This window comes from Anas acuta, chromosome 5, assembly GCF_963932015.1.
Source record: "Anas acuta chromosome 5, bAnaAcu1.1, whole genome shotgun sequence".
In the NCBI taxonomy this organism is placed as follows: domain Eukaryota; kingdom Metazoa; phylum Chordata; class Aves; order Anseriformes; family Anatidae; genus Anas; species Anas acuta.
The window spans coordinates 60,087,931-60,104,069 of NC_088983.1; the positions used below are offsets into that span (position 1 = coordinate 60,087,931).

Here is a 16,139-nt window from a genome sequence, read left to right on the forward strand (position 1 = left end):
TGATTTTGTTAAGTCAGGAAACCTAAATCTGGCCTCCATTATTTCTCACTTCTAAAACAATTACATTTGGAGGACTTCCATGTGCAAAGCAATTACTAGAACATAAGCTATTGCTTAGCTTTGTTCTTAATGCTACTTTCAATAGCAATTTGTTTTGTAAAACATCTGGCTTTACTCACAGAATCTAACTAAAGGCCAAAGCATTCTGGTTTACAGCTTAATCTAGAAGCCACAAGAATATGCCAGCACATCCAGGCTTTGCTCCTGGGAGCCAGTCTCCCATCCTTACCTTGAGAACCCTGGTGATTACCAGGTAGATGGACAGGACAGTATCTTAGGTCTTCTTTGACTTTGTCCCAACCACAGCTAAGTTGAAGTCATTCTTGCTTTGAAAACATCTTAGCCACAATTTGTTATTCCAAGTGCTCGGTTTCTCTTTGACTTGTGACTGTTGTGGGCTGTCCCCTTATCATAGGTGTTGTCTCCTCCCCAAATCCAGTTCCAGTTACCTGATTGTCCTTCATTCCAGATTAACAAATCAAAACCAGTTCTGAAAACTAAACATGTTTTTGAAAAGGAATGACAGTCCTGCAAACCCTTGACAAATACCACTTAGACATTCAGGTATTTAAACAACACTGCCATTTTCATTGTGGTAACAGACTACAATTAACCACAGTTTATGAGGAATATAGGTGGACTACATGGACTGGCAAACTGCTACTACAGAAAATCTCATTGAACTAGGTTCTTACAGCTCATAATCAGTAAGAGATTAGAGTGACTCGTCCATGCCTACCTAAAAATCCCTTTTGCCTTTGCCTGTAGCAAACCTTCTTGTCTATGTCAAATTTCAGTGTAAGCCTTCACATTAGTGAAGACACTACGTTTTTCATTATACTCGGTACTGCATCAGAGAAATCTGTCACAGAACTTATTTTGCTTACATGTATGTATACTGTTTTGGTCTGCCACCAGGAGGCATAGTGAAAGGAGATGAAATACTGGCTGTAAATGGCAAGATATTAATTGACAGCAGGCTGGCAGAAGCACAAGCAACTCTAGCAAAAGCTTGGAACATGGGTGGGGTAAGTACACTTAGACTTTTTCATTCTACCTATAACTTTCATCATGTTCTCTTGTCTTTCGTGACATTGTCGCATGAATAGGAAAAAGGTTGGAAATGTCAAAAGTACAGGTGTGCCATGCCACCCAAGTGAGTTGAAATCTGCAGAGGATGATGGTATACAGCAACTCTGAAAATCACGGCTGTAATTGACTCTGCAAGTTTATGGCATTTAGCCACATGTCAAGATTAGTATTTAAACACATTGCAGTCCGAGTGTGGATAGTACATATATCTGTAGAATCGCTAATACTGAAGCTGACTTGGAAGCTGATAGGAACTTTGATAATAGCTTATCTAACCTTTGATTTCTTAGTGTACAAATGATGCTGCGCTTCAGCTAGAGTGAGTGTCTTCTCAGCAAGAACTGTATTAACTACTATGATGACCAAATGCAGTATGCTACTTAGAATGGCTGTTTTTTCAAAGCTTATTGCAAGATCAGTAGATTTTTCTTTAATTTCAGGATAGAAATCAAACAGCTCGGTCTTGAAACTGTATTCCTATACAAATATTTTATAGAGACATGTTCCTTTTGGTTTTCCAGGAACAGATTGCTTTTCTGGTTATCTATCTGATATTCCATAGTGGTCCGTTAACCACCTCTAAAAGGAACATTTAGCAGCACACATGTGCTTGTGCTTTTTTGTTGCAGGATTGGATTGACTTAGTCATTGCAGTGTCACCTCCGAAGGAATATGACGATGAAATGTAAGTGCATAAGCTTTCTTTGTCCGGTGATCAAAAGGCTAGGAACAGCAGTTCATACAGTTTGCTTTTTATTGGACAGATAATGCCTTAAGTATTTATTTCCTATGGACTACATGACCTTCTTCATCACATGGTTGCTAATTAGTTAATCATAAGTAGCTATCACGCATTACAGCAGTGGTTCCCGGAGTTCTTAAAATGGTGAATCTCATTATTATTATTATTATTATTGGAGAAATTGGTTATCCTAAGTCTGGATAGTTTACTATGATCCCATGAATCATAATAGGAAGACAAAAATGCCCATAAGTATTCTTCATCAAACCCAAACATTTAATTCTGTGATGGGATTTTGTTGGTGGTGGTGGTGTTTGATTGTTGGGTTTTTGTTCATCTCCTTTTTTTTTTGGTGGGGTGGGCATTTTAAATTAGATTGCAGTTACTATCCTTGACTAAATCAACCTAAGTGTAAAATTTTCAAAAGGGCTAAGTGACTTTTCTGTCTTGGCAATTGGCGACATTCACGGAGTCTTTATTTTTAAAGATAATCTGCATAGGTATGAAACAAGACACCATGATGTAGTCTGATATAGGTATCAAGTTGATACCCCTTGCCTTACTTTGAATAAAGATTCAAAAGCAAGATGGATGTTTCCTAGTTTGATTGAAAGAAAAGATTTCAAGATATCCTTACTACGAAATAAAATGGTAGAGGAAAAGTTTTCTAGTTACTGTTAACCCTGAATCTTGTTCTGTATAGGATACCCATTATGAATTGCTGTAACCCAGTACACAGTTTTACTGGCTAATACTGACTGAAGACTGCTGTAAAATTGTTTAAGCTAACGAGTCAGAAAATAACTGTTATTATTATTTTTTGTTATTATATCTTGTATATTTAGCCCTACTAATCCCTCTTCAACAGTCAGTCCGAACACACACAAAAAGGTTTTTGAAGGCAGTGCACCCGTGTACAGACAAGGGTATCTCCTGCAGCTGTAGGCACTGCAGTGTCCCCTCATGGTGAATAGCCAGCCCATGATTGTCCATTTTGAGGCTGTATTGTTTTTCCAGCATGTGCCTGCCTATCAATTGCATGCCACACTCTGCTTTTGTTCCTGGCATGCTGGAGTGTTCTTTGGGCTTTTGCCATGCCTGTCCTATTAAAAAAAATAAAAAATATATAAAAAAATAAAAAATGTATTTGTAATATCCCTTGGAGGTCCTCTACAGGATTGGTTTATCACCTGCAAGACTATGAAATGAATAGGCCCTGCCTAAGCATTTAGGATTAATCTAGTACTTTGTTCTTATCTGTGGACCACTGCTGTGGCTTTGAGGATTCATAAATAAATAATTACTTCATCGTTAAGGCTTGTCCAAAGAACAAGTTTCCTTTTGTATCGTACAACAGTGTGCTTCTGAACAAGTGTTTACAACTCTGGTTTTCACTGAAGCTTACCTACGCTGATTTGTCACTAAATTTGGGGTTTATCCTAAAATTATCCTTGCTTTACAAACTCAGTTTACTATGTATGTTTTCTGTGTACTTTAATAGCTGTAAGTAGAGTCATAGATCTCTAGAAAACCAGGGTAAGATATTTTATTTGCATGTGGTATTTGTGGTCTTCTCGATTGTTACTAACAGTACAAATCAAAATTGTCCAGCTGAGACCTAGTTAAATAAAATTGTGCTTGACAGAAAGACAAAAGCTGCACTACAGCTAACAGCATCTGTTTCGCTTTCTTTAGGACATTTTTTTAAAGTACGGAAGGTTACGCTTAAGAAATGAAGTCCTCCCCCTGCAGACACCTGCTGCTCTGAAAATTAATAGGATATCAACAGCCACATAAAATGCATTTTTATTTGAAAGAAATGTGAACAGTCAGATCTGGAAATTGAACTAGAGACTTCATGTTCTTCAGGTAATTTGAGTAATTTCAAATCATTCTGTGGACATACACAAAGAAATTTGTTGTGAGCCCACTGAGAAGGACAGCCAGTAAGCATAGCTGTATCTGTGAGAACTTCAAATCTATTCTTCTCTATTTTGGGAAGACAAATTTTGAAAATTATCTTCCAGTTTTCCCAGAAATATACACCAAAATGACAAATGAAGATGGAACACAGATGTCTGTTCCCACATGCAACATTTGTGATTACACGTTCACAGGCCAGTTTGGGTGTGAGAAAGCTTATATTTTTACTCTGTACATAGTGATTTTCCATGGGGAAGTGGGGACGTATATGAGTAATTTCTGTTCTCACTGATATCCTTGTAGCTCTCTTAATGTCTGTTTCTGTTGCCCAATTGTGAGTTGTTTTGATTATGAAAATCCTGCCTGTAGAAGGGCTTCTACACCAATTATACCAGGAGTGTGAGCATTATATGGAGTAATTTTGGTGATGCTTCTGTGGTATCAAGGGTCTTCTCTATCAGCGAAGTAAATAGCTAGCAAGTAGTCCAGATAACATCATGATGTGTTGTCAGTTATGGTACCAAGTATCGTGTTGGTGGTAAAAATTAATCTCTCATATAGTCAAAGGTGGAAAATTTCAGTCTGATTCAGTCTGTACTTAAGTACTTTGTTCTCAGTGAGTCTACACACAAATAAATTTGCAGTCAGTAAAAGTAATATTTCACTGTGGGTTACTGTTTTCTGTTTAAGTAACTTCCTCCAGACCATAACATCTACGTTAACCTGACTTTAAATAAGTCTGATTACAGTTGCAGATGTAGTCATTTCTTTATATTGTCAAGGTGTCTCCCTGGAAATGTAACAGTCCTCCTTCCTTCCTCGGATCTGCCAGTTTGTATACCATTTTTCACAGTGTGTTTAGATTTTTCTTATCTGGACTAATGACGGCTAAAGTTTAAAGCTCTTTAGCGTATCAAATTCCCGCTGAAGTCTTGCCATTTCACCATTTGGAAGCCCTCCTGTCTGTAACACGGGAGAATAACAATTACATTCCTGAGAAGTCTGTATTTGTATGGAGATAAACAGTTCTGTTGTCTTCCTTTGTTTTATTCACGGTATTGTTCCAGTATGCCAATGATGTTGTCTGGCAGGGTACACATGTTCAAGCTTTCACCATTCTAACACTGTAACTCTCACAACTAATCTAGAAATAAAATCATATATGCCAAATGGAAGAAGTCGTTTCCTCTTTGTTTGCAGGTTTGTACGCTGTAATAACAGTTAATGAGCTGAAGTATATAGATTTCAGTCGATCTTTTCATAACAGACCCATTTACTGGGTTTTTATGGGCAAATCTGGTCACTTTGTGGTTGTAATGCTGCCGAGTGCAGCTGCTCCATTGCATTTCCCTTGTTGGATCTTTGGGTGCATCCAACCAGAGCTGTAGACATCCTAACCAAAAGCCTAATCCAAATGCATCAAGATTAGTACTAGAGGAGAAATTGAAGCAGGATGTACTCCTCCTCCTGCTCTGGCTCCCACTTGCCTACATTCTGCGACCATCTGCACTGCATGACAATTCAGAAGAGTGATGCTATCAAATGTTCTCTTAAGGGATGCTCCGATGCTATGTACCAGCAAACAGAGCCACAGTAATGCACCAACAATGAACTGCAGCCTGCAACCAGCGTTGGATAGTGCTAATCACTGTCCTGGCACATAAGAACCAACATGGAAAACTTAGACGGTAGAGGTGAGAAATACTTTTACTGGCAGGTTTTTTTTTCCAGAGAGAAAAGGAGCACAGAAGACGGAGCTGAGAAATCTGTGGGAGTACCAACAGTTGAGTTGTAGCTTTGCTTCTTAGTTTTATTTGCTTGGATACAGCTTAAAATGCACGAGAGGCAGCTGAGGAAATTACTTAATATATATGTAAGAAACTGTTACGTTGCGTGTTTACCCTATGTCAAGATGGCTATGGAAGGAGGTGGTGTTTGGAGGCTGACACTTGTGAAATCTCAAAATGGTCTTACGCCATTAGTCACGTAGTCACTTGCTTTATTTCTGCCTTGTAGTGCCCTGGGACTAAATCACATCTTTCATTTGTCAGCTAGCTCAAAGAGTTGGACAACACCACACAGATTTCAGGCAACATCCCTTTAGGTTCCTTTGGCTTTTACAAGCAGAGTGTCCCAGACATAAAACATTAAAACAGCTGCCCATCTGAGTTGCCACTGCATTGTTTTCTGGTGGCTGTAAAAGTTGCTGCATGTGCCCATGCCTCGCTCCTGTTCAATCAAACCAGCTATGAAAAGATAATTGTAGGGTACATGGGACTTTCTCTTTTATTCAGCTGATGCTTCGTTTCCTTTGGGAGTATGGAAACTCTGATCTGATGCATAAAGCAGGAAGAAGTCCAAGTGCTTCACTGACAGTATCGTGTGTGCTTCTAACTGCTTTTAACATAAGATGCTGATGTGTTTTTTTTTTTTTTTTATTAAATTATTATTTATTTTCTGTAATCTCAGAGGGAATATGTTTAGTTTCTCAGAGCTGTTTGTTTGGTTAAGATGGCTAAGACCCACTGTCTCTCCCTCTATGGGATAATAACCCAGAGGAAGAGTTTCTCAGAACAGTTAACAATCATTCTTATTCTCTCAGGAATTTCTTGGCTGCGTTAGTCACGGACTTGTCTTCAGCATACCCTGACAGTTGCTGAACTGGAGCAGGAATTACACTAGAGACTTGTGACTTCACATCTGCTCTGTGAGCCTGTGCGTGCCTGTAGGCAGGCAAAAAAAAAATCAGGCTTTATGGATCAGAACCATGGCACTCATTACAGAATAGGAAATACCATTGTTTAATGTTCACGGACACTAGCATTGGGAAATCTTTGATCTATTTATTACTGGCATTCCATCAATGTAAGAACTTAAAATTTAGCCATTATTTATAATATAACCATGGCATCTAAGCAGAAGTACATTTCGAAGAGGTTATGGTTTTCCTAAAGGCTGTGTGCAATGATATATTTGTATATATGACAGGGTATTTTAATCAGTCTGAGTAGTACACATGTAAATAATCTCAGCACTTCACAAGTATGAGATTTGACCTCTGAATACCAATAAGCTGATAAAAACCCTCTTACAGTAAAAACAGGATGGAGAACGATAGTTTCATGTCAAAGTAGGTATACCTGGTTGAAAAGGACTTTGTGCACAACAGCTGATACATGCTCTTTGTATGCTTTAGCTCTGTGTTGCCTTGGAATTGCTAAAGCAGTCAGGGTAGTTGCTGTGAAACTCTTGGACACCTTCCACCCCCTGATAACTGTATTGATGTGAATGGGAGTTTGATTGTGATACTGAAATTGCCCTCCACTCCTTTTCTACCCACTTTCTTTCACTATTGTTCCCGTTCTTGGGGGATTTTTTATTTTTTTTATTTTTTTCTGTGGGCCTCTGCTGTGGAATACTTCTTCTTCTGTTACTACAACTCTGATCCCTGCATTATTGGAGGATACAGCTCTTTGGTGGAACCCAGGGGCCCCACGTGTATTTAAAATAAGGCAACTGGGGTTATTTTTGATCTTTCCTGAAAACACGTAAGATGAAGGAGAGATAGACGAATGTAAAGCAATTGATAATATTTCTGTTCTCTAGAAAGGAACAGTCTGAAATTGGAAGCATGTTTAGATTTCAGAAGATCATAGTTTAAAAAAAAAAAAAAGTTGAAAATAATAATGTTCTCTGGGCTGTTACATTGGATGATGATGATGTCTGAGGAAGGCACTAAACTTGGTGTAACAAGCACTGGAATTAAGTTTAAAGAAATTAATTTCTATCAAGTACTTTTCAGCCTGGCCATTCTTGGATATTTAAGTGCAAGCAGCTAGTGTTCAAGTCGGAGTATCTACATGGAAAAAATGTTGCCTGAACTTCAGATAGCTGCTTCACCAAGTATCACTGCATGATTAGCACTGCATATCCCTTACCCATTTGAAAGGTAATTGTGTTTGATAGATAATTCCCATGTATAAGGTAACCATAGCCTCAAACAAGCATGGCTTGGATCCAGCAAAGCACTTAAGTACATGTTTAAACTTAAGCATGAGCCAATCCCATTGACATAGGTTGAGTTCAATAATGCTACTCACCGGCTTAAGTACTTTGCTGGATTGGGGCCTGAAATCAAACTCCAAAGGATGCCTTATCCCTGGAGATGCTTATTATGGAAAGTTTTTATTGTTAATGCTGAGGTTTTAGTATTCATATTGAATTTCAATCCCTTTTCATTTTCTCAAAAAATCTTTAAAAGCTGTTCCTTCTCCCAGCTGCCTGTTTTTCTGACTTGACCTCCTGTTATCATTTCTCACATTTTCTCTTCCAGGCATCAGTAGAACTCATTACTTTTAAACAGCTACAGCAGTTTTGTTTATATGGTGCTTAAAAGAAAGTTTGGGAGAAAGAAACCAAGACCATCCCAGCATACACCAAGTACAGACGGAAATCAGGCAATTTCTCTGAGGTCAAGGACTTTTCTAAACAATAGGGAAGTGCGAAGAAAGATGCTAAGAGTTATTCTTCATGTAGACCTTCCCACTAACCCTGTGAAAGCTTCAAGTCACTTTTATCTGACTTTGTTCTCTTCGCTCTCTCTTTCCCCTAAACTGTTGTGGATGCTGTAGCACGAGGGGTACCGAGATTAGATGTTGATGCTGGCAAACAGCTCGAGGCTTTTGAGTGTTACTGCCACTCAGCAGAGAGAGCGTAAATAAGAACAGAGGGAGAATGTGCCCACTGTTACTAAGGCACTAAAATTAAGCTTTGATCAAACTCTTGTGGTAACTATTTGCTTGATAGGATGAAACAGCTTTTGAAAGTTATCCTTTGAAACTAAGTTTTTCAAGTAACGGTGTTTGTTTTTGTTTGTTTGTTTGTTTGTTTTTGTTTTTTGTTTTTGTTTTTGTTTTTGTTTTGTAACCCGTATTTCCCAGCATAAAAATTAAAATTCTCAGAGGAGGGAGAACCAAGAACACTGCCTGATCAGTAGCAATTCCAGCAGCCAGGGGGAACAAAGAAAGAGAGAGGAGGAGAGCTGCGTTTTCCATTTTCATTATTCAGAAAGACCTGTGGTTAAGCAGATCCCTAAATGTGAAGTTACCAGCCAGGTAAGATGCAAAGAATTGCGTACTGTTCCTTAGTAAAAGTCAGACAGCTGGGTCTTAGAGCACAGGAGTGGCACACAGAGCAGGAATGAAGAACTGAAGAGCTCTTCAAGCTGGATGGGATGATTCCAGTTCAGAGCAGTCACTTATAATAGACAGCAACCACCATAAAGGCATGGTGGTTGGTTAAGAGAATAGAAGAAACTGAGATGATTGAGGTGTGACCATTGTGCTCCTGACTCTGGGTTTCTTTTTCTTCACACGGGGGAAGTCAGCTTCCCCATAACATAGCTCATGCATCTGGGTATGTGCAAATTTTCCATTTTCCAATAAATAAACATTCTTATAAATAAGTCAGTGCATGTGGCACGCTGTGGTCTGACACTAGCTGTGAATAACAAAGACAAAAATAAAGTCGAGACTGAGAGAATATCCTCAGAAACAAGTCTAACCAACGTAAATCTCAACAGTGATTTCAGGATTAACAGGTGGGTACAGTGTGATCTTGTAAGGTTGTTTTTCCTCTTCAAATAGATAACGTGATTGCAACAAATTTGGTTTAATACTCATAAAAGAGATTAAAATGGAGTGTGTGAGTATATTCTGTGGTTGGATAGTTCACAGGCCAAAGCCATTTGAATGTATTAAGTTGCCTGGCTTACTCGTAATGATTTCATCCTACATTGCACTGTTGCAGTCAAGCTGTATTTTATTTTTTTAAGCTATGTGAACATTCACATTTCATACCTCTAGCCAGATAAAAACAGATGCAGAGAAGTGTTTTCTGTTGTGTTAGTGCAATGATTTAAGAATGTCATACCTTCTCAGTCGTATAATTAGCAAGTGGTACCTTTTCTAATGGTGTATCTAAACCCATTTGTAAATGAACAGGCATGTTTGAAACAACATAGTAACTAAACTGAGAAAAGCACCCACCTCTATAAATGACACAAAGGAACAAAACACTGCCCCTTCCTTTCTCTCGGACAATGCAAGTGATGTATATGAGGCATGTCACCATTTTACTAGAAAGCAAATAATGCTCAAACATTCTATTCTAACTATTCCTTAGTCATTATTGATGTATTCCCTTAATCATGGGGCAGTGACCTGTGTTGCCAAGCAGTTGGTGAGGGCCGAGTTTTAATCTAATTCTAGCACGAACCATTCTTCAACTGACAGTATCTTTAGCCTTCATGTCCCAAAAATGCAAGTAAATGAGAAAATGGCCAGTGCTCTGTTAAGATGTGGTGATATCCTGTATCATAGGCTAGGCAGGTTTGCAACTGTTAAAGAAGCCATGGACAGTTTGTGGGATTGGGAATACGTAGAAATCTGTTCCTTGTTCTGGTCAATTACACTGAGCCTGTGCTGAGGATGCATCCTGGGCACGTGTGAGAAAATAATTGCTTATCGGTGCTCTCCAGCTGGATGTGGCTGTTCTTCTTTTGCTCACTTAATTGCTGCTTCTCTGTAGATGAAAATCAGACCGCAGATGATTGTACACAAAAAACTTTTATGTCTGAGTTTCAGGGCACGATGTCTCCCTTCACATTTGGACTGCTAAAGGGAAGACATGCAGAAAGTTTCCACTCTTACATTGCCTTCTTATCACAAAAGACAAATATAGCCTGGGGAAAGCATTCCGAGACAGGCTACTTACAACCACAAGAAAGAATTGGGAATGATTTCAAATAGGAAGGGAAACTTGAGTCTGGGAATAGTGCCCTGTGTAGATGGTCATGACATGCTTGTAAGTGATATCAAGTAGGAAGGCAAAGCATTTGTGCCCGCATGCAGCTGACCGGGTGCCTACTGAGGAGCCATGGACTAGGCTGAGAGGTACCTGGCACTGTATGAGTATCATAGAATGGCCTGGGTTGGAAAGGATCTTAAAAGATCACCTAGTTTCAAACCCCTGCTCTGGGCAGGGTTACCAACCACTACAGCAGGCTGCCCAGAGCTGCATCCAGCCTGGCTTCGAATGCCTCAAGGGATGAGGCCTGCACAGCCTCTGGGCAACCTGTTCCGGTGCCTCACCACGCTCTGAGTGAAAAACTTCCTCCTAATTTCTAACCTAAATCTCCCCTGTATTACTTGAAAACCCTTCCCCCTTGTCCTATCACTACCAACACATGTAAACAGGCATTCCCCCTCCAGTCTATACACTCTCTTCAAGTACTGGGAGGCTGCAATGAGGTCTCCCCGGAGTCTTCTCTTCTCCAAGCCAAAAAAGTCCAATTCCCTCCACCTTTCTTCATACGAGTCACAGAATCACAGAATTATAAGGGTTGGAAGGGACCTCGAGATGATCAGATCCAGCCCCACTGCCACAGCAGGTTCCCTAGAGCAGGTTGCCCAGGTAGGCATCCAGACAGGAGAAGGTAGGTGTCCAGGCATCCAGAGAAGGAGACTCCACAGCCTCCCTGGGCAGCTTGTCCCAGTGCTCCGTCACTCTCACCACAAAGAAGTTCTTTCTCATGTTGGTGTGGAACTTCCTGGGCTCCATCTTGTGGCCATTGCCCCTTGTCCTGTCCCCACACACCACTGAAAAGAGGTTGGCCAAATCCCTCTGTCTCCCACGCCTCAGGTATTTATATACATTGATGAGATCCCCTCTCAGTCTTCTCCAGGCTGAACAGCACCAGGTCTCTCAGTCTTTCCTCACAGGGAAGATGCTCCAGGCCCCGTATCATCTTTGTGGCCCTCTGCTGGACTCTTTCCAGGAGATCCCTGTCTTTCTTGTACCGGGGAGCCCAGAACTGGACACAGTACTCCAAGTGAGGCCCTACCAGGGCAGAGTAGAGGGGGAGGATCACCTCCCTTGACCTGCTGGCCACGCTCCTTTTAATGCATGCCAGGATCCCACTGGCCCTCTTGGCCACCAGGGCACACTGCTGGCTCATGGCCAACCCGTTGTCCACCAGGACCCCCAGGTCCTTCTCCTCAGAGCTCCTCTCCAGCAGGTCGTCCCCCAGCCTGAGGGTGGGCACTATTCCCTCATCAAGGTCGTCGATGAAGATGTTGAACAAGACCGGACCCAGCACCGACCCCTGGGGAACACCGTCAGTCACAGGTCTCCAGCCGGACTCTGCGCCGCCGATCACCACCCCCTTCTGAGCTCAGCCAGTCAGCCAGTTCCCAACCCACCTTACTGTCCACTCCTCTATCCCACACTTTCTCAGCTTTGCTATCAGGATGTCATGGGAGACAGTATCAAAAGCCTTGCTGAAGTCAAGGTAGATGACATCCACTGCTCTCCCCCCATCTACCCAGCTGGTGATGCCATCATAGAAGGCAACGAGGTTGGTCAAGCACGACTTCGCCTTGGTGACTCCATGCTGACTTCTCCTCATAACCTTCTTCACTTCCAATTGCTTGGAGATGGCCTCCAGAACAAGCTGCTCCAACACCTTTCCATGGACAGAGGTGAGACTGACTGGCCTGTAGTTTTCCGGATCCTCCTTCTTGCCCTTTTTGAAGACCGGAGTGACACTGGCTATCCTGCAGTCCTCAGGCACCTCTCCTCTTCTCCAGGACCGTTCAAAGATGATAGAGAACGGTTTGGCGATCACCTCTGCCAGCTCCCTCAGCACATGTGGATGCATCCCCTCAGGGCCCATGGATTTTTGTGCATCGACGCCACTCAGGTTCTCCCAAACCACTCCCTCATCAAGCAGGGGGGAGCCCTCCATTTCCCAGACTCTTTCTCTTTCCTCCAGGGTCCAGGAGTCCTGGGAGGTAGTCTTTGAAGCAAAGACTGAAGCAAAGAAAGCATTTGATATCTCCACCTTCTCAGCATCCCCCATTACTAGGACACCCTCCTCCTTCAGCAGGGGACCCACATTATCCCTAGTCTTCCTTTTACTGTTTGCATACTTAAAACCTTATTATCCTTTACCTCCTTTGCCAGCTTCATCTCCAGGTGGGCCTTCCTCGTCACATCCCTGCAGACCCTAACAACGCTCCTATACTCCTCCCAATGGGACAGGCCCTTTTTCCACATTTCATAGACCTTCTTCTTCCTTTTTATCTTCTCGATGAGCTCCTTGCTCATCCACGCAGGTCTCCTGCCCTCCTTCCCCAATTTCCTACTCTGAGGGATGCACCGATCCTGAGCATGGAAGAAGTGTTGTTTAAATGTAGCCCAGCTCTCACAAGCACCCTTGCCTTCTAGAAGTCTAGCCCATGAGATACCCCCAGGTAGGTCCTGGAAGAGGTCAGAGTTGGCTCTCTGAAAGCCCAGGGTAGCAATCCTACTTTTTGCCTTACTCTTCCACCAAATTCCATCTTAAACTCCACCATCTCATGGTCGCTGCATCCCAAGCTGCCCCCAACCTTCACATCCCTAACAAGCCCATCCCTGTTGGTAACAACAAGGTCCAGAAGCACCCCCCACCTCGTTGGCTCCTCCACCGCTTGTGTCAGAAAATTATCTTCAACGCATTGTAGGAACTGTTAGGAGAGGTGCTGCAGCCCTCTGATCATCTTAGTGGCCCTCCTCTGGACCTGTTCCAAGAGTTTCCAGAATTACAGCACAGAGTTTTGTTGCGGACCCCATCATTAGTTAGAAGCTCCAAAATTACAATTTTCAAGGAGCAACCCTGTGAGGAGTCAGTTGTTTGCTGTATGGAGATACCTATATTGTTGCTTTAATTTCTTGTTGACTCCTATTAAGCATCCTGCCATTTTTCTTTCCCCGTGGTCCTCACACAGTTCCCATTTTTGGGCATGTTGAGCTGCTTTTTTCTAGTGGTTTGTGAGTTTTTTGGTGCAGTTCAAGTGGAGCTCTGCTGCAAAGTTGGTGTTTAATTCTCAAATGAACTAATCCTCTTCTCAGGAACTCTAGGGGGGTGCTGAGCATGTCTGTCAGATGGCAGTTTGTTTTCCTGTGACACAAGGACAAATCCTAGGTGTTGACTACATTATTTTTTTTTTCTAGTTCAGTGGCTGGACTGCTTAATGGAGTCAGTGGGAGTTAATGTGAAAAGAAAATGTTTTCCATAGAAAAATGTCAAATCCCAGGTGGGGAGGGAAATGTTACTGAATGAAAAGATTCATTTATTTCATTCCCTCAAAAACAAATCAAAACAGAACACACTATATTTAGATTATTTTCCTCTTTGTTTTGGCAAAAAAAAAATAGTGATTGAATGTGACCCGAATATGCAAATAGTTTTAGTTCCCTTGATGCTGCATGTTTTTTGCCCAATTTTAGTATTGTTAGCGTACACTGATTTAAGGGTTTGATATTCAGGTTTTTTATAAATTTGTGGGCAGGATCTATGGACATTTAATGGCAAAAAATATTTTTTTCCTGCTGTTGAGGGCAGAAAGTAGTACAAAGTTTCATTAACAGAGGAAAGTTTTGAAGCTATCATTTTTTCAAAGTTATCTTTTTTTCTTTGCCAAAAAAAACACTTGATCCTCTCAAAAGAGTGAGAGCATGAAGATTCCCTACCCAAAGCACAGATCTCTGGCTTTGATCTGGCATCTGGATTTGATGGCTGAGCCTGTGGAACCATTTGGCATAAGTGAGGACACCCAGGACTTTGCTGCCCCGTAACACTGACACAGAGCACGGTTAATTCCATGCAAAGCCTTCAAACCTATGGGTGTAGGTACAGTGCTTTGCTATGTGTAATCGAAATGTATTACTCCAAGAAATAATGAGCTTCGGTTTAAAATCATAGAATGATAAAGGTTGTAAAAGACCTTCAGGATCATCTGGTCCAACCATCACCCTACTACCAATGTCAACCACTAAACCATGGTCCTAAGAAATACGTCACTGAATACCCCCAGGGACGGTGGTGCCACCACCTCACTGGGCAACCCGTCCCAATGCCCGACTGCTCTTTCTAAGATATGTCTCCTAATTTCCAACCTAAACCACCCTTGGCAGAACTTGAGGCTGTTCCCTCTTGTCTTGTCAATAGTTATATGTGAGAAGAGGCCAACCCCCAGCTCCCCACACCTTCCTTTCAGGCAGTTGTAGAGAGTAATAAGGACTGGCCTGAGCCTCCTCTTCTCCAGACCAAAAAAAAAAACCAGCTCCCTCAGCTGCTCCTCATAGGACTTGTGTTCCAAGGGCCCTTCAGCAGCTTCGTAGCTCTTCTCTGGGCACACAAAATCTTCATGGAAAAAATGCAAAACAATAGGAAAGATTCTTATTAGCTTGGGAGTTAAATTACTAACTAAAAAGTAATTTTATTTTTTTTTTGTATTGTTCAACTCCCTCGAGCCTCTTAAAATACAAAATGTAGTCTGCATGTGTGCTGAACTGAAGAGGAAGGCTTTCTGAAATGTGACTTGTAGGCCCATGGCAATTAATTAGCGGTATGATAAAACACAGCAGGGAATAAAGTCTTGGCTTTACAGGATCAAGCTTTTCTGTGCATACTTGTGATTTATTTAAACAAATCCACAGCGGGATTTGTTGCTGTTTTAAGAGCTAGAATAAATGCCGTATTGCAGCATATTCAAAGGGATTAGTGCAAAACCTCATTAAACTGCAATGCAACCCTTTTTCTTTTCATTATTTTCTCATACATTTGTCAAATAGCTGCACAAGAGCAATTCCAAACCCAAGTCTGAATCAATAGGTCTAAGTTTTTCTCTGATAGTTGTGTCAGTTTTACTGGATAAATCTAGGATAACCTGGGCCAGTTCCCAGGTGGTAGATAAACAAAACTGCTAACTACAACTTGAATGCGCATAACAAAAAAAAAAAATGTTTTCTAGTCTAAAAAGTCAAGAGGGGAACTTCATTTTGTTTTCTAAAATCTTTAAAAAACAATTTAAAATTTCAGAGTAGTTTCTGGGTTTGGAAGAGTTTCTAGAAAGGCCACTGAATTTTAGCCCTATTATCTTTCAGAAATTAACACAGTTTATGTATTTATTTGTCACTGCATGTGATTCTTGTCGTATAAGCAGGCAAAAAAAATCTTTTATATACAAGCATCACAAAGGTGCTTAACTAAATCAGTAACTAAAATAACATTTACTAAAGAATACCACATCAGAGCCAATACGTGAGTTGTTTATTGGCATGAGATACTTCACGGCACTAAACTTATTCTCCTGAGGAAAACACAACACTTGTATTACAAGCACAATACGGGGACAACTAAAAATATTAACTGCTTAAATGCTGGAAAATAAGTTACAATGTGATCAATGAGACCATGTGGAAATTCTACACTTACATC

At 41.1% G+C, this 16,139-nt stretch overlaps 1 protein-coding gene across 2 annotated transcripts in view; it reads left to right on the forward strand.

Annotated features, from left to right (window-relative positions):
* Nucleotides 1–4,995, forward strand: part of USH1C (USH1 protein network component harmonin) — a 43,354-nt gene extending 38,359 nt beyond the window's left edge. For both annotated transcript variants that reach the window (XM_068685162.1, XM_068685163.1), the window contains exons 19-21: nt 979–1,088; nt 1,782–1,837; nt 3,590–4,995. In XM_068685162.1, coding sequence (XP_068541263.1) covers nt 979–1,088; nt 1,782–1,837; nt 3,590–3,602 — 179 coding nt within the window. In that variant the 3' untranslated portion in view covers nt 3,603–4,995. The remainder of the gene's footprint in view (nt 1–978; nt 1,089–1,781; nt 1,838–3,589) is intronic.
* Nucleotides 4,996–16,139: the final 11,144 nt, after the last annotated feature.